Source organism: Cnephaeus nilssonii, assembly GCF_951640355.1.
Source record: "Cnephaeus nilssonii genome assembly, chromosome: 19".
Taxonomy (NCBI): domain Eukaryota; kingdom Metazoa; phylum Chordata; class Mammalia; order Chiroptera; family Vespertilionidae; genus Cnephaeus; species Cnephaeus nilssonii.
The window spans coordinates 12,473,749-12,501,156 of record NC_137090.1 but is presented as its reverse complement, the minus strand read 5'-3'; the positions used below and the strand labels follow the sequence as shown (position 1 = coordinate 12,501,156).

Sequence of the window (27,408 nt, the reverse complement as noted above, 5' to 3'; positions counted from 1 at the left end):
AAAAACTCCCTCCTCTCCTGACTTTTCCGTGTTTTAGAAAGGAGGCAGATTGCAAGCTCTTACACCTACTTAATTCTTCTCACATCCAATACTTCATGGTATCGTGTCAGTTTTCCTAAGAAATGTAGGGACTACGCCCTGGCTGGTTTGGCTCAGTGGATAGAGCGTCGGCCTGCGGACTGAAGGGTCCCGGGTTCGATTCCGGTCAGGGGCGTGTACCTTGGTTGCGGGCACATCCTCAGTGGGGGGTGTGCAGGAGGCAGCTGATCGATGTTTCTCTCTCATCGATGTTTCTGACTCTCTATCCCTCTCCCTTCCTCTCTGTAAAAAAATCAATTAAAAAAAAATGTAGGGACTAGCCTAAAGCAAAGTTATATTACAATTAAAGAATTATGAAATCAATTGCCAACCTTGGAACTCCATGGAAACATTTAAGTCGGGATAAGGAATGTTTCCAGGAAGGGGAGTGGTTAATAATTAGTAGGACAGGTATAACAGGTTTAATCACAACCACTTGAAGTACTAAGTCCAGAAAAGGCTTTTCATTTCCATAATCTTTTCCAGGACCACTTGGAAGTTCAAAATTCATTCTATGAGATCTCACCGCTCTCATGTCAAGCCGATCAGAGCCTATTAGTTGTTAGCCTGAAACATGGAGAGATCTATGCTGGGAAAGGAGGACCTATTAATCAGGGCTCAGTGTGAAATATGCGAACATCTGCCTATGTGACTTTTGGCTGCAGACAGGTGTTTCCAATCGCTCAGGTTTTGTCCTAAAAGAAATGCATCCAAGTTAGTGCATCTGTGTGTAGGTGGGGAGGGAAGAACCACATACATTTTTTTAAAAAATCTTTATTGTTGAAAGTAGTACATATGTCCCCCTTTTCCCCCCTCATTAGCCCCTTCTAGTCCACCCCTGTTCTCCCACATACATTTACTTTTAAAAAAAGTTGCCATGTATTTATTATACATTTCTATTAACAAATATGTACAGCTGGCTCAAAAAAATCATTATCCGTACATTATCACACATTCTGCAAAGTTTCTCAGATCTATCAGGATGGACTTCTCTTGTGACTCAACTCAATCTGAGGAAAGAATAGAAGAAATCACACACCTGATTTATAACTGCTGGTCATCAACAAACATGTAAAAAACAAACAACATGCACTGACAATGTAATTTTCAGTGGCAAGATAGCTGGAGTGCCCCCCCCCCCCCCCGGCCCCGGCTAATGTTTTGCTCAATATTATTCTACTTTCAAAAATTCTTTCCTCTATTTAAATCTGTATGCTCTCCCAGTCTCTCCCCAACATGTATGAATCTCAAATCAGTCAATTGTAATGAACAGGCCCACTGCAAAGCTCAGCCTCATGTCTACCATGTCTCATTTCAAAGGTCAAACCCTGGGAGAAGCAGCATGTCCTACTGTTTTAAATTTTGGGCAGCAAAACTAATGACCAGACATTAACTAGGTCTATGACAACCCACTATTAACTAGCTACAGGGCAAGCACTTAGAATCTCTCAAGAAACATATAGTATAAAATAAGAGGATTTAAAGCTCAGGGAAGCTTTAATTCTATCTGAAGATACTTCTCTCTCTGTTCAGTCTATTCTCCTTTGTGGATTAAATGTTTAGTAAATACATCAGAGAGCTGATCTCCAAAGAAAAGAGCCAGATTGTTGTTGAAATTCCCAAGGATGCGCTGCCGGTGCGGCTCAGTGGTTGAGCATCAACTTATGAACCGAGATCACGGTTCGATTCCCAGTCAAGGCACATATCTGAGATTTGGGCTCAATCCCCAGTGTGGGGCATGCAGAAGGCAGCTGATCAATGATGCTCATCATGTATGAGAATCTCCCTCTCCCTCTCCTTCCCTTTCTGATATTTATTGATTTAAAGAAAAGAAAAAGAAATTCCCAAGGAAGACTCACATCCAACCAGGCTCTTCCTGATCTACCTTCCATCCCACTCCTCTAAAAGAATATACACTGAGTGGCCAGATTATTATGATCTCTGAACACATAATAATCTGGCCACTCCGTGTATATCCTAAATAATAAAAGGCTAATATGCAAATTGCCCCCCTGACCAGGAGTTCGACCAGCAGGCAGGCCGGCCAACCGCCCACATCCCCTCCCCCTGGCCAGGTTCACACACACACACACACACACACACACACACACACACTCTGAGTGGCCAGATTATTATGCGTTCAGAGATCACAATAATCTGGCCACTCAGTGTATAGTAACACAGGGGCAAAGAAACAAAGATCAGCTAATGTGGTCCCTCTGCCACTGACAGCAATGGGTGTACCCTTAAAACCTGAAGCAATTTAAAGGATTTTCTTACTTCAAATGATCTCTTTAGAAGTCTGAGTAATGGTGCAACCTGAAAAAGTAAAAGACAAATCATCTAAACAACTTTGTGATAACCCAAAGTATTGTCAATCAGAGCACAGAAGGGCACTTAGGAATATTTTAAGGGGATAGGAGGGTGGAGTATAATCACAATCATTCTCTCACCAGGCAGCTAGGTTGAGACTTCTCAATCTGACATTCTGAAGGAGTCTAATGCTAATACCTCAGATTTTAGATGAAAGTCTTAAGCTTGTCCCAAAGCATCAATTGGGGTCTAAGAAATACCTGACCAGCCACACCCCACAGAAATGTTGTCAGTCCAACCTACTTGTTAGAAACTCTCACTAGAGAGCAATGCTCTGGTGAAAATGCTAATGGCCTTTGGGGCTTACTTAAACGAAAATTTCAATTATAATAAACCAAAGGAAGAGAATTTCTAAGTGCAACAAGACTCTATATTCTTTTATATAATCCAAACTGAAAGAATCACCAAAAATGATCTGAAAAGAGGATGGAAAATATCAATTTTCCAGGTATAACCCATTTTCCTTTCCAAGTAAGTTGAACCTGAAACCCTATTATTGTTTGCTATATTCTCTTTTCACAGCTATATCCTCAAAATCAATTTACATGCCTCCTTTTCTTCACTCCAGATTTCATTTTATTTCGAAAACAGACTTTCCGCAAAGCATATAAACATAAACACAGGCTTCTATGCAGCACCCACTCCCAACACGAGGGAGCAGGAAGCGGGGCTGTGATTTAAGTCGCAGGTCTCCAGCTCTGCGGTTCTCCCTGAAGAGCCACCTGTCACAGAAATCTCCTGGCAACAATGCAATTAGATTTCACTTGTTCCTGCTCCACAGCCAAGTATATTGAGTGCAGAAAAGTCCCTGGACAGAGCATAACTTTTGGATATCTTTGTGGTTAATGTCCTTATTTATAGCTTACAGCTGCAGGGAAAGAATTTTTTTTTAATGTAAATCTAATGAGTAAATAGCAAATTGCCAAATCAACATAAGGCACAACAAAATGGCAATATTATTAAAGTGGCTACTTTTCCTCAATTTGACATTCTCAAAATATAGCTTACTGAAAAAATAAAAAATTAAATTAAAACATCCCCAGGTGAACCTTTCTGCTAGTGCCATTTTATGGTTTTATGGTAGAAAAATGCATATTTTGTTAGATAATAGAGATGAGATGTCAAACTCTACACTCTACAATTAACTTAGAACTTATTGTAATTGATTACAGAATTAACAAATTATATATAATTTGTTAACAATAGCATCTCTTCACACTTTCAAAGGAAGATTATATATATTTCTGACTTTTACACATAAATAATACCTACCTATAGAGTAGGGCCCTGCCCTTTTCATTCCCCAAAGCAAAATATCCACTTCTTGGAGAAAAATCCATGGTATGAGCAAGAGAAATATTCTTCTGCTTAAAGACTGGGAAGTTTGAAAATACTGTACAGGAAGGAAGGTGAACCTGCAGGAAATAATAAAAAGCTTTAAATTTCAACACCTGGGAACTCACTTTCTTAAATTTTAATCTTCACTCTATCTTTTAGCTGGAACAAAAAGCTCATTTTCACTGTAGTATACATTAATGTAGCAAAACATTCCAAAATTAAAATTTGATTTTCAAATTTGAGAGGGAAGGGAGGGAAGGAAAAAAACGTTTTCTTGATGTTTTTAAAGCTGCATCTAGCATGGTGCCTGGGAGATTCAAATGCTTGCCAAATAGATGAATAAGTCAATAGAAATACCCACTAATGCTCTCACTTAATGACCACAGTAAAGAATACTAAAATCTGTCACAGGGAATGGATGCTTTGAACATTATGAAGTGTCTGATTTTACATGACTGAAGCCTAGGCAAAGTCACACCACGTAGTCCAATTGCATGTGATTTATTTTCTCGCTTTTACTTTTCAACTATGCAACACATCCTTTGCCTTTTGCCATCTCTCCTCAAGGAAGACTGGATCATGAAAACCTGGTTTCTCGAGTGAAAGTGTGTTCTGATTTAGAGCCAAAAGCTCACCTCAAGGCCAGGCTAAGCATATAGGCACACAGCCTCTTTCTCCACGAGTCTACTGGGAAAAGGGAGCCCAAGTCCAGGATAGGCAAGACAAGTCCTCACCCAGTTGGTTTTATGGTAGAAAAATGCATATTTTGTTAGATAATAGAGATGAGATGTCAAACTCTACACTCTACGTAAAACTCAAGCATGGAATCGGTTACCATAAGCAGAATAGGATTTTAACAGCCCTCGCTTTCAAATGTTCTCTAGCTTTTCCAAGAAATACAGCCCCCTCACATTCAAACACTTAGTTATCATTCAGCTGGTTATCTTGGTAGTCTGCCATCCTCCACATTTTCAGATGAGACTTTAAACCATCCAATCAAGATGAGTTTCATAGACAAGTACCAGTAATATATGCATTTGTCAGTCACTTATTAGATCCTACTCCCTGATATATACCTATGGACCATTATATGTCAAGAAAGTATGTAGTGAATTCCCAAGTCATTTTCAATTATTCTCAACTTCTCCAGAAGACAGGTCTAACTCCGTAGCATGGCATCAATGCAAAGGCATTAATGCCAATGAGAAGTGGTCTTGACCCATTAAAGCTAAGAAGTTGGCAGTACCCAATTTGATCTTAACCTTTAAACTTCTTAAATATCACTCTGTATAGGGTCTTTGAAAAATTTAAATATATATATTAAAAGTACATAATAAAGCACATTAGTATTTTAGGAGAGAAGCCACAATATGGATATTTCAAAAGGTTTTACACTTGGTTTGGGAATGCAGAAATTACGAGTTTTGGCAAGTGGCTTGGCTTCTTAATTATTTTGTTTAGTTAGTTTAAGTTTGCATCCTCCAAGCATGCACCAACTTTGAACAGGTGATCCAAGGCGTCATGGGAGCAGACCATCAGGAGATAACCAATTGCTGCAAGGGCCATGGACAGAATTGCCCCATGCCTTACTTTTATTTCCATCCTATATGTAACCTGCTCTTTAAACTATGCCCATATAGTTGCTCATTAACTCTTCTGTCATGACTTGGAAGTTTGGGGAGCTGCTTTTCTGACTCTTCCAAAACAAAATATACCAGAACCAACCTTTCTACTTGACTTCTTAAAGAGAAGTATATTAAACTACCTTTTTATTTTCTAACTGAAATTGAAAAAACAGCCTCCTAATTTGGATTCATGTTACTTTATACTTAACTGCTTATTACAAATAGGAACTCCCTACAAAAGTTGGGGTATAAGACGTGTAGTAATTTTTTTAAAGCTAATTTTTAACAGAAGGTAGCTGTGTATTTTAGTAGCTAAATCAACAGAATAGAGTACCAAAATACTGTGGTAAATACACACACTTACAACCCTTTAGATGTGTTCCTTCGTGCAACAAATAACCTACACGCCCGTACAGAGTGGTCATGTGTGGTCTTTCTATTGGAGAATGAACATCAACTTATCAACAACTTATTTTCTTATTTTATCTCCTCTATTGACTTGGCTATTGGGGGCAAAAACAAACAAACAAGCATCTCTCACTGCATTAGCACATCTTTCCTCAGACCTAGGACCCTACCTTGTTAGAAGGTGGCTGGGCTCTAACCTCTATGGTTATCGGCATTATAAGGTACTTGAGGCCCGGTGCATGAATATTCGTGCACTTGGGGGGGGGGGGAGCGTCCCTCAGCCTGGCCTGTGCCCTCTCACAGTCTGGGACCCCTCAGGGGATGTCCACCTGCCGACTTAGGCCCACTCCCCGGGGGGATCGAGCCTAAGCTGGCAGTCAGACATCCCCCTGGCAGCCCAGGAACCCACAAGGTGTGGGCCTAAGCCATCAGTCGGACATCCTTAGCACTGCCGAGGAGGCAGGAGAGGCCACCACCACCGCCACTGCGCTTGGGGCATCAGCCCGGCTTGTGGCTGAGTGGAGCTCCCCCTGTGGGAGCACACTGACCACCAGGGGGCAGCTCCTGCATTGAGCACCTGCCCCTTGGTGGTCAGTGCATGTCATAGCGACCAGTCATTCCACTGTTAGGGTCAATTTGCATATTACCCTTCTATTATATAGGATAATTGAACAATTAATTAAAACTAAACTTCTTTACTTTGGAAAGTTCCCTTTATCTCCAAACACACATCTGTCATTACATTTAAGGGCCCAGATATCAAAATTCAACAAGTAAAGCTCATTCATCCTTAATTTAATAGATAAGAAGTTCTCCAACTTTCTACTACATCCAAGATTACAGATGTAATAACAATTTAACTTCCTGGTCTCTTAATGGCACAATGCTTTAGATTTATATTCGCTGTGCTGTGCTGTGATAACAGAACTGTTTGGATCATTATGAGAATGCATTTAATGATGCTAACATTGTTTCACTGAGATATTCTGAAGTTGCTATGCCTGGCTTCTTTCCATTAGATATTATGGTTGACTAACGTTTAAAAAATGGGATTTGGCTGTTACTAATGAATTTCTTGTGTGATTCTACCACAATAAAACACCATAAATGCTGTCCTGATCACTGAAGCAAACTAGGCAGAATTTACTAGGCATTTTGCAGAATATATTATGTCCGCATGAGATAGATCCCATGGTTTTATAAAACAATTTACTACCACTGAAATGATCAATGATTAATATGTCCTAGTCCACCACTCCTATTAGAGAAAAAGAGATTTTAAAGCTGACTTGAATTAGAACCTTCTCGATTACCAAATGACTCATCAACAGAGGCAATAAAACAATGCTGTATTTTTCAAACACTTTATTCTAGCAGAATCCTTTCCTCCTCAAAGAAAGCTTTATGCAGAATGCCAATATGTACCAGATAAGAGTGAAGCTGCTCTATGGGATACAGGTGGGAGCTGGGCCTCCTCCTTGACCTACATGCCATCTGAAGTCCTGTACATATTTTAGGGCTCTGAGGAAATCCGTCAAAAAACAACTAAAGTGCTAGAAAAAATACGGAATCTAGAGGTACAGTTCTGCCCTTCACTAGCTGTGACTTTGAGTAAGTTAATTCTGAGAATTGTTATTTGTCTCAAGGTTCTTGTAGAATTCTCTGTAAATCTTTGTAAACTATACACTATTATACAAAGCTGATGAAGCATGCCAGACTCTTTGCTGAGTGAAAGATAAAAATAACAGTCTGTGAAGTGCTTTCCACCTGGTAATATACACGTAACAGCACAATGCAATACCACCATCCAAAGTTCTATGCCATCTGTATGCCTAGTGCCTAGAGCAAATAACCATTAAATGAGTGAAGAAACTGATTCTGCTTAAGGGGAAAGAAACTTCACAGAGATGCAGTGACATGTAAGCTGAGCTCTGAGACTGGGCAGAAAGAGTTACAGAGGCCTGAGGCTGCTCTCCTTAGAAAGGCCCCCTACACTTTCTCTAAGTGACCAGGGGGGCACACTGTGCCTAAACCATGGATACAATGTGGTCTACTGAACACCTGCTTTACTCCTGGGAGCCTGGAACTTTGGTACATGCTGGACAGAGGGTCCTTACATATGATCAACCCCAATAAAAACATTGGCACTGAGTCTCTAAATAGCTTCACTAGAAAACACTTAACGCATGCTGTCACATCTCACTGGAGGAATTACGCATGTCCAGAGATTCCACTAAGAGAGGACTGTTGAAGCCTGCGCCTGGTTTCCTCCGGACTTTGCCCCAGGCCGATTTTGCTCTGGATCCTTTCCCTGTTAACAACTCTTAGCCATAAGTATGACTATATACTGAGTCCTGTGGTTCCTCCTACAAAATCACCCAATCTGGGAGGGGTCCCGGGGACTCCTAGTACAAAGGTATATTCACAAGTACTACTATTTAAACTGCAATCTTTTTTAAAAATATATTTCTATTGATTTAGAGAGAGAAGGATAGAGGGAGGAAAAGAGAGAAAGAGAGAAAGAAACATCAATGATGAGAGATAATAATTTTTTAAAATATTTTTATTGATTTCAGAGAGGAAGGAAGGAGAAAGGGAGAGAGAAACATCAATGATGAGAGAGAATCACTGATCGGCCACCTCCTGCACACCCCACACTGGGATGGAGCCCTTAACCCAGGCATGTGTCCTGACCAGGAATTGAACCTCCTGGTTCCTAGATCAGAGCTCAACCGCTGAGCCACACCAGCCAGGCTAAACTGCAACCTTTTTACACAACTTATTCTCAAAATCTAAAACTTGCCTCCACTCCACTAAGACAACATGCCTCAGAAGGTAGATGAGGAAAGAAAACTGAAGAGGAAAGAAGTGTTTGCCTTAAACATACTCCTTAATAATATGTTGAAAGAAACCCGTGGAAATGAAAAATAGCCACTTACGAAATGTTAATAAAATAGCACAGCTTTCCCAAAAGAACTGACATAATACAAATGTGGTGGCTATTATGCATCTTTCCTACAACCACACCCAAAAGCTACAATACTAGTAATTTCTACATCAAAAGAAGCTACTCTTTTTAAAATAATCCAACACTCTCCTTTCCTGTTATTTTTCCATGTCTTCAACTAAAATTTTAAAGTTATCAATGATAAAAGGAAAAGGTAAATAAATATTACCAATCTGACTGCTTCTTTCATTTTTTCTGAAGCCATTGCCAAGATTTCTGTGGTAGGATTGAAGGTCAAAGAAGAAACACCGGTAACCAAGTTCATTATAGCTTTTATCGGCTTTGGGTTTGTTTCTTGGAGACAAGAATCTTGACTGTATATGTTTACCACTCCACAGTTAGAGCTGCAAAGGAAAAAGGGAACACGACAGGTCAAAAACAAGCAAAGGGAAAAGCAAAGCCAAAGGGGCCAAGATGGTCCGGGCCTCTCTGAACATCTAGTCCCGCCAGCCTATGCTTCTGGACAGCAAGACCCACTGGGCCTCCTACCCAGGGAGGATCTGACTGAAATCTCTTTAGGGATCAACTGTGTTTAAGGCTGAGGAAGTCATAAAAATCCATTCCTCCAAGTTCTAAAACTACAGGTGCTGGTTAGTGGTTTGGTAGGTACGAATTACAGGTAAGTATTTAATGCCTCCTCCTTCCAACCTGGATCTTTGGAATCAAGCAGGGAATGAAGCCATCTTTTCCCCAGTGTAATAACTATTGTTCTCCAGTGATCACACAATAATGTCCTAGATAATACTTTCAAAATTTCTACTGTACTAACAAACAGTGTTTCCAAAGAATATGTGTTTTTGGTTTACACCACCTAGCCAGATGAAGGCAAAAATGCTAAGTGCCTTTAAGGCTAAAACAAGTAACTAAAATAGTAATAAAAAACTTGATGTGATCAAATAGATATTTTGAATATAAGAAAAATACAATGAAACAAGGCAGTCCAGTATTTTCTTTGCTAAAGAACAGATAAACCACCAATAATATTATGAGGCACTGCACTAAGACAACAAAATGTAAACAACCTGGGTTTACTGATTTCCTATTATTGAATAGTTTATAAACAGTATTTAAGCACCATCTAGTATATTCAATTATTTAATTTTTTCTCATTACCACAATGTGATTCTCTCTTTACTCACCCACAAGCCACGTACTGTCCATTCCTCGATGTTGCAATGCTCAATCCATATAAACTGCCTTCATCAACAAATCTGTTTAGGCACTTCCTAGAGTTCACATCCCAAACGTAAACTTCCCCATCCGCTGAATGAAAGAGCCAAAGAAGGTTTGGTTAATTTTGTTTTAAACTTGAAAGGCAAGTGAACTGACCAATCTTAGTCCCTCTTGAACAGTACAAGGGACTACAAATGAATACCTACTATAAATAACCTAGATCTACAAAACGGGCCTAAAAATACTTCTTGCATACACTCCCATGTATAAAAACTGCATTCTCAATTAGTCATTAATAAATAGTATCTTTAGATTTAGAGTGAAAAATCACAAACTCTTGTTTTGAGTTGAGCTTTTAGAAAAGCTTCTACATTTCACAGATTACTGGAGCAAATTTGAAGAAAATAAAATACCCACCAGCCCAGGTTTTCCAACATCTATCAACAGGTATTAGAGCACCTAATATGTGAGGCTAGTTGATTTAGATGTCAGACTGATGATAATGTTGATGATGAAGCAGAGGAAGTAAAGAATGAACTGATCCAGACCACAAGGAGTTTATAATTTAATTAAGAAACTACACAATTTATCTATTACCAAATAATTTAAATAATAAGGAATGCTAAATATAAACCAGCATAAATAGTTTTGAGAAGGGAGAATTTGTACAAGAAGAATATTAAATCTCAAGAGAACACAAATATTTTCATAACAGAAATGGCCATCTAGTTGCCAAAACCAGTTCTTAATTTTTTTCTCAAACCTACAGCATTCAGTATTGATGATCACCCTTTTCTCCACACCCAGTATCAGTTTATTTCTATAATAACATACAAGCATCTCAAACATGGCTCTTCACTCACCTATTTCAGCTCTTCCTTTTTTGTATATACTGCTCTCAAGTTCATGGTTCTATATACTTTTATCCTTCCCATGGAATTCAATAAATTTCCCTGTTTCTACTCTTTCCTTAACAAATAAAATCTCCCAGGCTGGCATACAGATTTAGGTTAGGTAGCAGGGAAATATAATTGGAAAATTTTAATAGGATCGTATTTCAAAACTTTGTTTTTCTGCAGGGTAATGGTACAATAAAGAAAGGTGTTTAAAGATTAGCTAGCAATCGACTAAAATGGGAAGAGAAGGGATCAAGGGCAGAAAGGTCACCCAGAGAGTGATCACAAGTTGATGACTTAAGGCAAAAGAGGCAACAATGAATCCATGAGGAAAAAGAAAAAAACTGGTAAAGTTGAAAAGAGAAAAGGTAAATTCTTTTTTCAATTATCCTTTTATCTCAAAACATTCTTTATATGTAACAATATGAACAATATGATGTCAATCACATAAACTACTTCTTTCAGAAGAGAAAAAGAAGAGGAAAGAGAACAGGGGAGAATAACAAGTAAAATATAGGCAACCCCCATTACCAAGACTCAGCTTTTGATTACACCTTCTCTCCTTTCAGGGCCTTTCTTATGGTAAATCTGACCTCCTCCATGGTGACCAAATTTGTAAATATCTTACATCCACATCCAATTCATATACCAAATTTCAGTACTCCTGCTGACTCTCCACCTCTTCTCCCCAACTCTGACTCTCCCAGGGTCCAAGGGCCATTTCACTAGGATTATTACTCTGAACCAGTACTTGTTCCATAGCATAATAAGGATGATAGATACTGCTGACCTTCTTATATTAATTATGCTAAAAAGCCCTGCAGAGACTGCGAGATGCCACTCATGGGCAGAACCACTCAAATGTCCCACTACCAAACAGCATGGACTACCCTGAGATTGTGATGGCCCTCAAAATCCTTCAGCAAAGGGAGCAAGAGGCAAAGATGACACTGGACAGTCAGAAAGGCAGAAGAGCAGGAAAGCACAAGATTAGAGAACATCGGGGATGATAAAGAGCTGGTCAATAGTGCTGCAGAAATATCAGGGAAGAGGAGATCTGAATTGCTTTCAGTCAACAATAAAGAAAATTCCAAACATTATCCAAGTCAACAGGAGCTAAAAGAAAAGGGGTGATGATTCTACGTAACTTTCAAAAAGAAAGACAGTCTTAGAATGACTCATCTTTTAAATAAGCATTTACTTCCTTTCCCTCTTTTCCTCAAACATGTTAGCGGTGTATGTTAAATGGCGAGCCCTTCACTATTAATTAGTTAGTAAATGAGAAGGCCAATGGCAACAAAAAACGCATGCTAAAAACAAAACTGATTTGCTTACTAAAACAAGAAAGTCTAAAATCAAACACAGTTTTTGGTTAAGCTTTAAAGAAACTTCTGATCATGTCATTAACTTACCCGATGAAGCGTACACTTTCTTACTATCTGAAGAGAACGTGGATGCTGCAATCCTTCCATTTACTTTCATGCTACTAATCAATTCTTTAGTCTAAAAGAGTAATAAATATTGCTTGTCAAATCGTTTTAGGAGGTGCACAGAAGAATCACACTGTGTAGCATAGGAACAACCCAGTTCTCCATTTTGTAGCACCTACTCAACCTTGTTTTCCCCTATACTCCAAAGTTCTCCCCCAACTACCCACAGCTTCTCCCCAAGTGCCACTGTGCTCCTCTATTTGAGATGCAGACTTACAGACACCATGAGTTATGGTTCAAGACCATCCCTGCACTAATGTCCTATCCTAGAAGAAGCAACAACTAATAATGCTTCACCTTCATTGACAGCAGATGAAAATATCCAGCAACGCCATTTATGAGCAAGAAGGACCCATCTGAGGAGACTTCGAAGTTCCTCACTATCTTCTCTTTCAAACCTTAGAAAGAAAGGGGAATCAATCAAATAAGGATTAATATGGTTTTCCATAAAGCGATCTTCATTGACAATTGAGAGTTTCTGATCTTTTAAAATATCTAAGTACCTCAAATTAAACAAAACCTAGCCTCGGACACTGAGTAAGTCTGACCCTCCTTCCACTCTCTCTGAAAAGCAATGGAAAAAAGATCTTCAGGTGAGGATTAACCAAAAAAAATTTTTTTATAATATTTTTTAAATATTATAAAAAAATTTTTTTTTTATAATATACTGTAAGCTTTGGATGAAAATACAATTATTCTTTACTAGTTATATGTACACATATAACATTTTGCATTTAACCTCACAAAAAATAGTGATAACTGCTAATATCAGTATCATAATTGCTCTTTACAAATGCTGGACCTTTCAAAATAAAATTTACAATGTGGTCTAATGAAAAAAGATACAATGCTTTAACGATGTCAAATACAAACCTTTTTATAGATTTGTGAAGATTTTTAGGTCAACTGCTACAAATTGATAAGAAAGGAGATGGCCAATTTCCATAGTATAATAAGTGGATTTGTGATAGGCAGTTAGATAGACATGTGGCCAGGTATCGAAGGTCATTAGGACGGAAAGCCTCGGGTGCCTAGCAACAGGCAAAACTGGGAAAACAAGGACCTCGCCCCAGAGTAACCTTTCCTCCCCTAGCATATAGCTGATCATTCGGTTTAGACCCCTTGGCCTTTCATATCACTATCATGTGGCTCGGACTATCCCCCTGGCATGTCACTAGTCATGCATAGACACAGACCCCCTTGGAGAAGGAACAAGGGGCTGAAGACAACTCCCAGGCAGACCCTTGCATGACCACTCCCTTAAGCATTAACCCCTAGGGATAACATTGAAGCCTCAGTTTTGTTTCAGCTCCAGGACCAGAAAAGCAGCAAAGCCAGACAGAGATACCATGGCTGACATCAGGACCAGATAAATTGACTAATGACCCTCTGCCCTGGCACCAACCAATCACTGGAGACCAAGACCCTGATTGAAAGAACACACCTGGAAAGCTACTGAGATCCTCCCCAGAGATCTCCCAATAAATACCCTCGAGACAAGGGTCTAGTGCAGCTTTCCCTCCCCCTCTCCGGGGAGCACACTCGGGCCTTTCCCTTATCTTCTTGCCTCCAGGCGAATTACCTTTACCTTTCTCTCTCCTAAACTTCAAGGGCCCTTCTTTTGCCTCTGTAACTTGTGTCCTGAGCCCATTCCTTCTACAGCTAACTTCTACCTCTGTGACTTTCTAAATAAACTTTCACATAATTTGGGTCTTGGCTCTGAATTCTTTCTTAGCTAGAACTCAAGTACCTAGGTTGCTGAACCAAGGTCGGGTCTGACTCTACCAGTCTACAGATTGTGATCAGTCAATAGATTATATGTTATTCCTGACAATGGCAGCAGTTAACATTTATTTAGCATTTATCATGTGGCAGGTGCTAATAAAGGAGCTTTAAAAAATTATCTCTTTTAATATTTATGGCCCTCTGAGTTTACAAAAAGAGAAAACTAAGGCTCAGAGATTTACCTTACCAAAATGTTTACAATCAAAATGGTGGCTCCCTGACCAACTAATTTGATTCCCAAATGGTCAAATTCTAGAGTTTGAACTAGTAATCTGGGGTTCTTAACCTTTTCCGTGCACTCATCCTTTGGCAAATTGGTGAAGCATATGGTTCTCTTCTTAAAATAAGGGTTGTCCAAGTCATTCGTAACTGAAGGAAATGCTACAATTCTGTGGTCTTCATTTTTCAAATCTGCGTTCATATAAGGCTTGCATATCCCAGTCAGCCATTTCCCCCTTATGCTAACGTCCTTAATTAATTAGTTTCTTGAGTTACTTACAGTGTTTTATAATGATGAGACTCAGAATAGTGTTCAATAGCATACTATCACAAAAAATACATTTGATTTACCATTACTATTATTGTTAATCCTCACCCAAGGATATTTTTCCATTGATTTTTAGAGAGAGTGGAAGGGAGGGGAAGAAACAGAGAGAGAGAGAGAGAGAGAGAGAGAGAGAAACATGGATACGAGAGATACATCAAATGGTTGCTTTTTGCACGTGCCCCGACCAAGCTGGGGATTGGACCTGCAACCTAGGTACATGCCCTATCAGAATCGAACTCATGATCCTCCAGTTCTGTGTGGGTCGACGCTCTGACCATTGAGCAACACTGGCCAGGGCAGAACCTGCATTTTAACAAAATCCCCAGGTGATTCCTATGCACATTAACATTTGAGAAGCACCAGCTTAAAGCATAATTAGGTAAACTAAGAACCTACTTGGAAAGGATCACTAAAGGCGTTAGAGAACATAGGAAAGAAATAAATCTGAGAATAAACATTATAAATGTTTCTAAAGTTGGCCTTACTCACTTTCAACCACTAGCAGAAAACAGGCTGGACAGAGGTACTCCATCCTTCACAGCCCCCCACACACGCAGTTTAACAGGGAGACTGCCAGTGAGCTGCAGCATAAGCCAACACCGCCTCCCAGGACTTTTGTTAACCCAGCCAAGCTTACTGCAAGAGCTTGGGTTCCCAAAGGATTCATGAAGGTGCCATTGTATTTTGTGGTAATGGGTAGGGAAATACAGGGAAAGAATGGGTAAGGTAGAGGAAACAAATTTACACCTGATAAAAAGTTTAATGTTTAAGCAACTCATGCCTTAAAATACATTCCAACCTCTAAAAGCAGTACTTCATTTCCTTTAAATGTAAACCAAAATTCTATTATAACAAACACTAGAACTAGAGCAGAGAGGTGAAATAATTTGTCCAACGAAGTGAAACACACATCCTCTACCTCCCAGGCTCATGCTCTTTCCTCTGCATTAATTGCTAATTTTCCAGACAAGTATTTGCAACTGCTTTTCTGGTCTAGGGGGATATATATTTCCAAATTATGATTTTCCCATAATAAGTGCTCAATGCAAAGCCAATTCACTATTTTCATTCAAACATATTATTTCAACAATGCAATGACATCTTCTAAACAATACTATAACTAAAGAAACTTATTTTTAAGAATCCTATAGGGAAGGAACATTTGAGATCTTGCTCCCCAGCATAAGTCACCAGTTTGGCTCTAAAAATTCTCTTAAAATTATGAGGAGGAAACTAAGTGACTGTAAATACTGTTAAATGAACTCAGCTATGGGCTGGGGTGTGGGGGGGATGAGCAGCTATGTGTTCAACAGAAACCTTACCTCTCACTTGATGTACTGGAATTAACTTTCCAGCCAGCATGTCATAGACATAAAGCACCTTGCTGTGGGTACTGGTGGCTAAAACCTCTTCTCCATTAGCACTAAAACGAGCCTTAAAGATCGGAAACTTTTCCAAATAGATGCTCTGAATTTTAGGATTTGTTTTCCCATCAACCTATAAGGAAGTACAAAATATTCCTTTTGGTTATTTCCATAGACCCTGTATCCTGGTAACAAACTTTTCACTCCAAGTCTTCATTTAAAAATGCAATGACATACCTGAAATAGTGACACCGAGTTATCTAGTGCAGCAACCATCACCACCTGCGCACAAGGATGGAACTGCACGGACGAGATCCGAGCAGTGGTAGGACGTTCAGCATTGGCATGCAGGCAGTTCTTCATCTGTGGAAAAATGAAGCTGGAATTTTATCAACTCAAATGGGCTGACATTATTTTCTTTAGAGCATGAAGGAATGACATTATAAAATGGTTTATTTGCAGAACAAAGCCCACTGGAATGGTACCAAAAGACCACAGCTCTGCTACCAACTAGCAGGTCATTTTACCATACAATAACTCATTTTTAGTATCTACCGAATGAGGATTAGATCGTTAAGCTCGAGGAGCACCAGGAAACAGTTGTTTCTCCAAATGTACCCTATTGGTTTGGTTTGTTTTTTTTAAATCTTCATCTGAAGACATGTTTTTATTGATTTTTGAGAGAGAGGAAGGGGGAGAAACATCAATGTGAGAGAGAAACATTGATTGGTTTCCTCCCATACTCTCCCCAATGAGGCACTGAACCTGCAACCTAGGTATGTGCCCTGACCAGGAATTGAACCCGAAACCTTTTGGGATGCACCCTATTTGGGTTAGAAAACTGACTTCCAGGGAAATTTTACTGAAAACTAACTGGCATCTTTGCATTCATTGCACAAAATAAGAGGTTCTATGATTAGCATGAAGTACTTATGTTCTGCAGGTGTGTGGTTGCTATTTTATAGTAATGACGATCTCATGCATCATTCGAACTATTTTCAGTTATTTCTTTGTTTTTATAGGGTTTTCCTTCCGTATTAAAAATTTAATTACATAAAAAACAAGGCATTATGTGTATGCTTTGTAACCACTGAAGTTAAATTTTTATGGTGACTCCATTTTCAGTGGAGGTGCATTCACCCTCTGAGGAGCTCAAAGAATTGTCTTAAGGTGGGGGGAAACAGAATCACTCTTTTTCCTAATAATTTACCATAATAGGGTCCCCTTCCTCATCCAAATACACGTGCCACCGTTTTATAGTGGGGAAAAATATCCATGCCAAAGAGAGATCTGTCCATGTGACAGATATTTAACTGAAGCACGGTGCTGGGTAGGCACTTGGTTACTGCAATGAACAAGCTAAACACAGTGATGAGTTAGAAAGCAATGAGTGAGACCAGTTTAGATACAGTGGCCAGGAGAGACCTACCTGAAATGTCGTTTGAGCAGAAAGGTAATAATGGTTGGTTATTAGCAGTGCCTGAAGAACAGGCAGGCAGAAAGAAGAGCAAGAGCACCAAGTTCTAGGCAAGAAAGGACTCAGCTCATTCAAGAAAGAGGAAGAAGGCCTGCATGGCTTGACTAGGAAATATGGGGGAAAGGTCTGAGATGAAGTTTGGATGTAGGCAGAAGCCAGACCATGAAGGGCAGCGTAGACCATGAAAAGGAATATAGAAGTTTTCAAAATGTAATGAAAATGACAAAATGCTTTATTTTAAAAATATCTCTCTGTCAACTATATGAAGAGTAGTTCAGGAGGAAATAAAGCGGATGTGGGGAAACTAGTTACAAAGCTACTGCAGTAACCGGGGTGACAAAAGACAGCAGAATGAACTAGGCTGGTGCCAAGAGAAATAAAGAGAAATGCAAGAGGAAAAATCAAATAGGATTCCTAAAAGATTCTTAGGGACATCATTTAATTTTCTTGATCATTTTTGTAACAGATGAAAAACTAGCGTAAGTATTTACAAAGGCAAAATGACAGCAAACACATTTAGTCCCACAGATAAAAGGAATCCATACAGTTGTAACTGGGAAGCATACTGAATTTCAGAGGTGATTAGCTGGGGAGGCCCAACTTCACTGATTCTCACCTTTAAGATTCCTTTAGGAAGAGAAGTCGATGTGGATATGAAATTCCCAGTCCTTTGCAACAAATCATCTTCATCCTCTTCACTTTCATCTAAGTCAAACAAACCCACAAGGCTGATCTTTAGAATAATTGAGATGAGCATTACCTACCCCAGATGTCTATAGTTGAAAACTCAACTCCCTTCTCAGCCTCCCAACCTTAACTACTTTATTTAAGCTGCAACTGGTGAAACAGCAAAATAAATTTGAAATAGAGGAAAAGGATGACACAGAGCTCAATATATATAATCAAAATCAAGCCTAACGCTAGAATGAAAGACACACATTCACAGTGACTAGAACAAGATGAAATTAAGTTGAAATAAAGTCAGCATTTAATTTGAAAAGAATTCATATTGAGTTCTTCAGCAATAGGGTGGACAGCAGAGCTAGCTTAACAACCTGGGTGAAAAAGAACTAGAACTGAAAGACCAATGTCAGCAAACTGTGTATCAGAACTTCAAAGAGAGCTAAGAGCACCCTGCTGTGGCTCAGTGGTTGAGCATTGACCTCTAAACCAGGAGGTCACGGTTCAATTCCCAGTCAGGGCACATGCTCAGGTTACGGGCTGTCCCCTGATGGATGACCCTCTCTCATTATTGATGCCTCTCTTCTCTCTCTCTCTCCCCCCCCCCTCCCCTCTCCCTTCATCTCTGAAATCAATAAAAATATGTATTAAAAAAATAGGGGGAAGAAAGAGTACAACACTATGTGATATGTTTAAGCAAAGGCTAAATTATCATCTAACAGATGTTGTAGAAAAGGTTCTTGCAGTGGATAAAGTAAGCTACAACACTAAGATTCCCTCAACCTCTACAAGTATCTGGCTGGAAACCAGAAGATACACTTCTATTTAATAACAGGTTGAGTTTTCCAACAGCATTATATAAAACGTATTAGCTCCTCTGTATGGGGGCTCCCTGTACTTTAGCACTATGAGGACTGATGGGTGTGGTGAAGGTGTACTTTACTACCATGAGGACTGACAGGTGGAGGAAGAAAGGAGAAGTGGTGGTGGTAATCAAACAGAAACTCATCAGATATCAAGGATGCTAAGGAAGGACTCCTGAATTATGTGGGAGGACTTATCTAGGACTCCCTAAAGGATTTCAAAGGTCAATTCCAAGTATAAAATTTATAACTCCAAACACAGAAGTCAGATCTTGGCTTAGCCATTCATAGTTATATCTAAACTCAAGGATCTAAAAAGCAGAAAACAGTTATGGTACAAACCAAACTTAAAACATGGAACTGAAAAGTAAGTTTTTATAAAGTGACTAATTATCTGGGCTTGACCTGACACCTGCTCCTTACGCAGACATCCCATTTCCTACTGGTCAGCTAAATTAGTGCCTAATGTCTTCAGAAGGGACTATGAATCAAGAAGTAACAGTACTACTCATTTTTCCTTAATCCTATGCCATAATGCAACACAGTTCTGTTGAGAAAAAAAACCATAAAATCCATCCATCATGTCTTTACAGTGGAGAATATGCTAAGTAAGCCTTACATTATTGCAAAAGGGCTTCCCTCAGAGAAATGGTAGACTTCAAAACCAGATATTAAAAAAAAAAAGAAGACATATTTGAAACACCAGGTTTTATTGTTTGTTGTTTTTTTTAAAATATGGAACGCTTCAGGAATTTGTGTATCATCCTTGCACAGGGGCCATGCAATCTTCTCTGTATTGTTCCAATTTTAGTATATGTGCTGCCGAAGCGAGCACAAAACACCAGGTTTTAATGAGCCTCATGAGAAAGCTCAAATAATAACAGAACAGGAATAGAACTTCTTTACTAACAAAGGTATTAACACTTACCATCTGAAGATGTTTTCCGCTTATTAGTCTCTACCCAGGCGGGTACTCCCCCCATGGCATGCTGAAATCTAAGCAAAAACATGAAAAATTTGTATGGTAACCACTGTATGTTCATAGAGCATGATACATTTAAAAAATATAGGTAAGACCATCCTTAGATCATGTCTATATTCTCTTCCAAATAAGTTATCTTTAAGAACAAAAGAGCTACACACACAAAATAGTCCCAATGAACTTACCCTAGAAACTTTCATGAACCTCCATCTATCTAAACTAGTCCTGGATACAGGACACCTGGATACATATTTGTTGTTAATTATTTACATCTAGTTATATGGTTGTCTTATTTGCTCATTTCAACACATCTGAGATCTTGGGACTCATCCCAGATGGTGAGTCCTACCATCACCAGGACTTTCCCTTGAAGGAATTCTTTAAAAACCCTGGCAGAGAAAAAGATCAGACCTGAAAGAGGCTGGGACAACTAGCATTGGAGGGGCAGTAGACTGTAGATGAGAAAGAGCTCCAGAAACCTGCACAGTAGTTGGCAGACACTTTTGCGGAATACTAAGCTGCACACTCATAGGATGAAAACTCCATGAGGTGAGGCCAACAGCTTCTGAGGAGCTATAAGTTGCACAATACCAAAGCTCAGACACTGGAGTTTTAACCAATTAGAGAAGGTCCTTACTGAACACTGGGCATTCAGAAAGAGATGCCAAAAACGGCATACCTTAGTAATGGAGCTAACCCAGCCTCAAGTATAATATACTATTCTAGAACAAAGCTAAAAAGAAACCTTTTAAAGGATCAAACTGATCTCTGAACCAATTAACTGCCCACCAACACAAAGTTTAATAGTCATTAAAAACAAACAAACAAACAAACAAATAAATAAATAAATAATTTAAAAAACAGCCCGGCAGGTGTGGCTCAGTGGTTGAGTTTCGACCCATGCACCAAGAGGTCACGGGTCCATTCCTGGTCAGGGTCCCCCCTGATCGGCCCAGATTGCTGGGCAGGCTGAGGGACCCCACCTGTAAACGAATTCGTGCACCGGACCTCTAGTAAGGACAGAAAATATCAGTGGTTATCAGGGACTAGAGGGGTTAGAAGTTGAGGAGAGAGGGTAGGCTATAAAGGGTAGTATAAGAGAACTTTTGGGAGTGATGGCAGTGTTCTATATTTTTACTCCTTATCTTAATTATTGTGGTGCTTACATGACTATGTGTTTAACAAAATTCATAAAGATACTTTGAAAGAGTGAATTTTACTGTAAATTATACTTCAATAAACCTACTTTTTAAAAAATAATGCAATAAACCTCTAGAAACGCTTTTAAATGTCAGTACAAACAAAAATAAAATATTTTCTTTCAACAACAAAGATAATAATAATAAATAAAATAAAAAACAAAATTTTTAATATTTTTCAATATTTTCAAGTTTTGCCCTGGCCGCTACAGTTCAGTTGGTTGGACTATCGGTCCATACACACACACACAAGATCTGCATGTTTGAACTGGAAGAATCAATATGAAATCATTATGTTAAAATATACACACATTTCCTAACTCTCTTCAACTAAAGAGCTTGGAAAGTGTGAAAAAGAGATGGCTTACCATATACAAACGAACAGGCAAGTAAGCAACATTATCATTGACTATGATATCTGGGTGACAAAATTTAATCATGTCTTCCAATAGCAATGCTCCTACTGTTACAAAATGGAAATCATGTTACCCAAGAAGCTATTACAACCAAAGACTGAGCGAATCAAAATAAACTACTGGTTATAAAGACCTCCTCTTTAAGTCACATGAAAAAGGATACTTACTCTTCCTTAAGTCTCTTTTGAAGCTCATTTTTTGAAAGTTTATTTTCACTGGCATTTTTCATCATATCTTTCCGAAAACGATTGTTCATCATGTCAATCCTATAAAAAACAGAATAGCATGGTTTAACTGACTTTTGAAGAACTAATATAAAAAACAACTGTTGACTTTAGTAGTTTGAGAAAACTATTAGTAATTTAATTGAAGAATATAGGTCAAGACTTATAAGATATGGAACATCTGAGACACACATTCTCTATTTTCCCCAAAACAAACAAAAAGAAGTCTCCAGTATTTTAGATTATGCAATTTACCCTTTAAATAGCTAATATTTCAGATACATAATGACTTTACACACAGCTTATGCCACTCACCTAAATAAAATCCAGGTAAAATAAAAAATTAAATTAATTTTTTAAAAAACTTAAAATACTATGAAGGAAAAATACAGGCACCCATTGCTCTCTCTCTCTAGTGAACTTTTTACTTTTTAACAACAAAAAAAAAGAAAAAGATTCCTAGACTTAACTATATAAAAATTTAAATATTCTATCAGACATTTTAAAAAGCATTAAAAGGCAAACAGAAAGCTCAGAGAAAAACCTACAATAAATTTGACATATAAAGGTTTGAAATTCTCAACATGTAAGGAGCTGATATAGCAAGATCATTAAGAAACAATCTCATCTGCCATTTGTGACAACATGAATGAACATGGAGACATTATGCTTAGTGAAATAAGACAGACAGAGCCTGGCGGTGTTGCTTTGTGGTTGAGTGTCAACCTATGAACCAGAACATCACATTTCGAGTCCCAGGCAGGGCAAATTCCTGGGTTGTGGGCTCAATCCCCATTGTGAGGCATGCAGGAGGCAGCAGATCAATGATTCTCTCTTGATGTTTCTCTCTCTCTCTCCCCTTTTCCCTTCCTCTCTGAAAGCAACAAAAATATATTTAGAGAAAAAACAAGACAAAAAAATACTGATTGATCTCTTTATATATGGAATCTAAAAAGGCAGACCACATAGAAGCAGAAAGTAAATGGTAGTTATCAGGGATGGGGAAATGAGGAAAATGGGGGAGATGGTCAAAATGGCAATTATATAGGATGAATGTCTAAAGAGCTAATGTACAGCATAATGACTACACTTAATATTACTGCACTGTATAGTGGAAATTTACTAAGAGAGTAGATTTCAGGGACTCTCACCACACACACAAAAAATGGAAACTATATGAGGAGAAGGATATGTTAATTAGTTTGACTAGCAATCATTTCACTACAAAATATCATGTTGTACCCTTAAATACATATAATTTCTACTAAATAAAGTCTCTACAGTAAACAAATAAAACAAAGATATAATAGAGGGTATTTTAAGAAACACCAATGAAAAATGTTTTCTCAGCACTAAATATATATTTTCCACCCATTAAACTGACAAAGTCTGAAAAAAGCATTGCTTGCAAGAACAAAATGCAATGGGAACTTTTTAATGGGACGATAAATTGGTAGGACCTCATGCTCAGTCTAACAGTACTAGAGGCCTGGTGCATGAAATTTATGCACTCAGGGGAGGGGTGTGTGGGGAGGTCCCTCAGCCCAGCCTGCGCCCTCTTGTAGTCCAGGAGCCCTCGGGGGATGTCCAACGGCTGGCTTAGGCAGTTCCCCACAGGGAGCAGGCCTAAGCCATCAGTAAGGCATCCTTAGTGCTGCAGCAGAGGCGGGAGAGGCTCCCACCACAGCCACTGTGCTCGCCAACTGTGAGCCTGGCTTCTGGCTGAGAGTCACTCCTGCTGTGGGAGCACACTGACCACCAGGGAGCAGCTCCTGCATTGAGCATCTGTCCCCTGGTGGTCAGTGTGCATCATGGCAACCAGTCATTCCGCCATCAGGCCAAAACTGGCTCTCAGACATCCCTCAAGGGGTCCCGGATTGCAAGAGAGCGCAGGCCAGGCCAAGGGACCCCAATGGTGCATGATCAGGCCGGGGGAGGGATGTGGGCAATTGGCCAGCCAGGGAGGGACTGAGAGAGGGCTCCATGGCATGTCCAGTCCATCTCGCTCTGTCCAGATTGGCGGGACCCCAGCAGCAAGCTAACCTGGTGGTCAGTGCACATCATAGCGACTGGTTGGCCAGTCGACTGTCTGCCCCCTGGTGGTCAGTGCACATTATATAGAGCAGGTTGAGCATCCTTAGCATATAATTAGCATATTATGCTTTGATTGGTTGAACCGCTGACCGGACACTTAGCATATTAGGCTTTCATTATACAGGATTTATCAACAGCCTTTAAAAATGCCTGTGTTCTTAGTTGGTCCAACGGTTGTGGGTTATTGTTAAGCTGATTAAAAATGCCTGTGTTCTTTAAGTAATTCTACTGTAAATAATATTTCTTAATTTAAAAAGTGAATCAATGTTTATGCACAAATGTATATCTCAACATTAATTTTTTTAAAGGGGGAAAAAACTATCCATCCATTAACAGCTATGGAAATTATGGTAAATTCATACAATGGAATACAAAACCCTTTTTCAAGTGGGGAAAAATACTTCCAAGTGTCATTTTCACCTACTAAAGTACATATTGTGTATATAGATTATTTAGTCTTTTCTCAGTTTTAGGCATTGTGCTAAGAGCTCTACATATACTATTTCATTAAACCTAAAAAGCCTTCTGATATAGTTATCATGATCTCCATTTTACAAACGAGAAAAGGTAGTTCCAAACTCACCCAATGATCAGTTAGGAACTGGCCAAATAAGGAGGCAAAATCAGGTCTAGACAGCACAGAAGAGAAAGGGAGGGTAGTGTGCCAACACGTTAACCTTGGTGGCAAGATTATGAATGACCTTTTCTTTCCTATACTTTCAGTATTTTTCAAATCTTCACATAATCACATATTCGTAAAAAAGAACTTTTTTCAAACCTGCAAAATAACTTTTAAAGTATTCAGAGAGATTCTGGAAGAAAACAGGTGGCAACTTACATTTCCTCATCTTCATCCTCTTCATCCACCCAAACTGGCTTCTTTTGAGGTGGAAAATTATCTTTTGCTTCATTCTCCACTTCTGAGTCACCTGAGTCGTCCTGTACTTGAACCTAGAGAAGAAAAAATGCCCTCAAGCACTAAGTTTTTCACTTCCCACAGTGAAAGACTCATATACCTTGAAGTTAGATGGCTTGTAGAATGTTTTGCTTTTACAGCCCTCTGATAAGATAGTAAAACAGAATGTCACCACAGCAAATGCTGGAGGAAAAAATAGAAAATGAGGAAATTAGATAATGGTACCACGCACTGGACAGGCGAGGTTAAGATGGAACAGACAAGGAGAGAACATCAACATGCTCAAAGGAAAAGACCAAGCAAGACAAGAACAAGATGAAGAAAAGAGCAGGAAAAATCCCAGAACTACAGAAATTACGGGACCAGAGGCAGACTAGCATCAAAGATAAAATAACATGACTGGATGTCACAGTTAGTTCGTATTTCGTATTCTTAGACATACCTCTTCTCCATATCTTTTCTGTCATTCCTGACCCCCTACCTTTTTAAGAAATGTTATACTGTACTATCATGTCTAAATCTAGACCACACACTACCTCCTGAAGTGAGCTTGAGCTTTCCCCAAACCACAGGGTAGAAATAAACAAATTATTTCTACTGGCTATTACCCACCTACGACCCTTCAAAGCCCCATAAATCCAGTAAATCCCACCTCACGTAGACAGCTTCTTTTCCTGACTAGGAAACAGTCACACGGCTCAGCATTTTTCCTAGCGTAGTTCTCTATCTCCCTACTAGATTTCTGCAGCTTCTCCCACAGGCACCCAAAGGAGTTTCTGGCAATCAGCTGTCACTTGCTGGGTCCACGTTCATTTGGCAAACTGCAATCATCAGTGAGGTCCTGCTGGGCCACCCTTCTCTACGCACACTTCTCTCCCTTTTCCCGAATGCTTTTTTTTTTTTTCCCTTCTCTTCAGCACTTGTCATTGAGAATTTTACAGTATTTCTTCCCTTTATCTTATGGCCCTGCCACAGTACGTAAGCTCCAGGAGGGCAGGGATTTTTTTGTCCGTTTTTTCCCATTGCTGTTTCTCCGCCGGTGCCCAGAACAATGCCTGGGACTCCTTATCTTCGAGTAAAAAGCCAAATATATAATAAAAGAGATGATTTTTTTTAAGTGTGCAAAAACAGGGTTTTCATTGCCAGGAAAAAAATATCCGGCGCCTAACAGGCTCCCAAATATTTGCTGAAGAGCCAAATACGTAATCATTCTCAAAGTTGGAGAGAAAATCATTTGGAGAAATGTTAGAGCGCAGATTCCCAGGCCCGTGCCCACGAATTCTAATTCCACAAACCAAGTGGAACTCCGGAATCACCGCAAGGTACAGAGACAGGCGATCGGACGACCCCGAGGGAGGAACACTGAGGATGAGGATACGCGGGGCGGAACCACGAAAGATGCTGCTGACCACAGTCCGCTAAACAAATAGGTGTTGAGCGCCGGCTGGGCACCAGGCGCTGCAGCTTCCACGCCCGCGGGGAAGGCGCGGTCTCCGCCCTCCCGAGACCTTCCGCCAGGCCCCCCTCGGCGCCCGCGTTCTCCCGCTCCCTCCCACCTGGGTCTCCCCGGCGCCGCAGGTCGCCCAGGCTCCGCCTCCGGAGGTTCGCCGCCCACCGCGCGCCCCGCCCGAGCGCGCCCAGCCCGCGCGCCGCGGCCTCTCTCACCCGCGGGCCTCGCAAACGCCGCAGCAGCGCGTCCTCGTTGTCCGCGACGTCGCCGAAAACCAGCTCCTCTAGGCAGCGCTCCACGGCCGGCTTGTCCTCCTCCAGCGTCTGGCGGTTCAGCTCCCGGAGCCGGCTCTCCTCCGCCGCCGCGATCGTGAGCGCAGCGGCCGCTGCTCTCGGCCCGGCCGGCGGTTTCCGCTGGGATGAATAAGCAGCCTTTCGGGGCGGCCCGCCCGGCCCCGCTCCGGCTTTCCTGTCCGGCTTCATTCGGATCTTCCGGTTCGGCCTCGAGCCGGTTCTCTGCTCCGGTTTCGTTCGGCTCCTCCGTTCGGGTGGCATCGTTGGGTTGGAGAAGAAACGCAGGCGCTCACGTGGAACCGCAGTGCGCGTGCGCCGAGGCACGGCGCTGTCTGCCGCGGCCGAGGCCCCCGGGGGCCGGAAGGGGCATGCGCAGCCGGCTAGCACGTGACCACCACTCTCGCCCGACGTAACGCCCACTCCCCGCACGAGCCCCTCCCGTGTGGGAGTTCCTCGGGGAGGAACAATCTTCCGGGTGGAGGGGGAGGCGGCGTGACTGGAGTGGAAAATTTTTCCCGACACAACTTAGCAGCGGCAACTGATTGAAAGGAGCACGAGAAAGCCAGGTCATAAACTCAGATGGCTGAATGAAACTTTTCCTCTTCCTCCTGGCTTCTTAACCACTCCACTCAACGCGAGCCCCTGTTGTGTCTTCCACCCCTCCGTCTTGGTACGGCCCTTGGAGTACGGAGCCTGCCGAGGGTCCCACGCTGGACGCGAGCGAGGAGG

General features: G+C 40.4%; 2 protein-coding genes across 10 annotated transcripts in view; one reads left to right on the top strand and one right to left on the bottom strand.

Annotated features, from left to right (window-relative positions):
• Positions 1-878: 878 nt before the first annotated feature.
• On the bottom strand, positions 879-26,972 carry UTP18 (UTP18 small subunit processome component). The gene is made up of 14 exons (XM_079797672.1): positions 26,602-26,972; positions 24,859-24,971; positions 21,870-21,968; positions 20,034-20,101; positions 18,178-18,266; positions 16,322-16,447; positions 16,043-16,217; positions 12,686-12,786; positions 12,311-12,401; positions 9,969-10,092; positions 8,999-9,173; positions 3,724-3,866; positions 2,359-2,397; positions 879-1,088 (listed from the first exon to the last, which is right to left on the bottom strand). The coding sequence occupies exons 1-13, from the start codon at positions 26,938-26,940 to the stop codon at positions 2,373-2,375; spliced, it is 1,668 nt and encodes a 555-aa protein (XP_079653798.1). The 5' UTR covers positions 26,941-26,972; the 3' UTR covers positions 879-1,088; positions 2,359-2,372.
• The window catches only part of MBTD1 (mbt domain containing 1), a 47,254-nt gene continuing 46,790 nt past the window's right edge, over positions 26,945-27,408 (top strand). For all 9 annotated transcript variants that reach the window (XM_079797657.1, XM_079797668.1, XM_079797670.1 and 6 more), the window contains exon 1: positions 26,945-27,408. The gene's annotated coding sequence lies outside the window, so the exon portion shown is untranslated.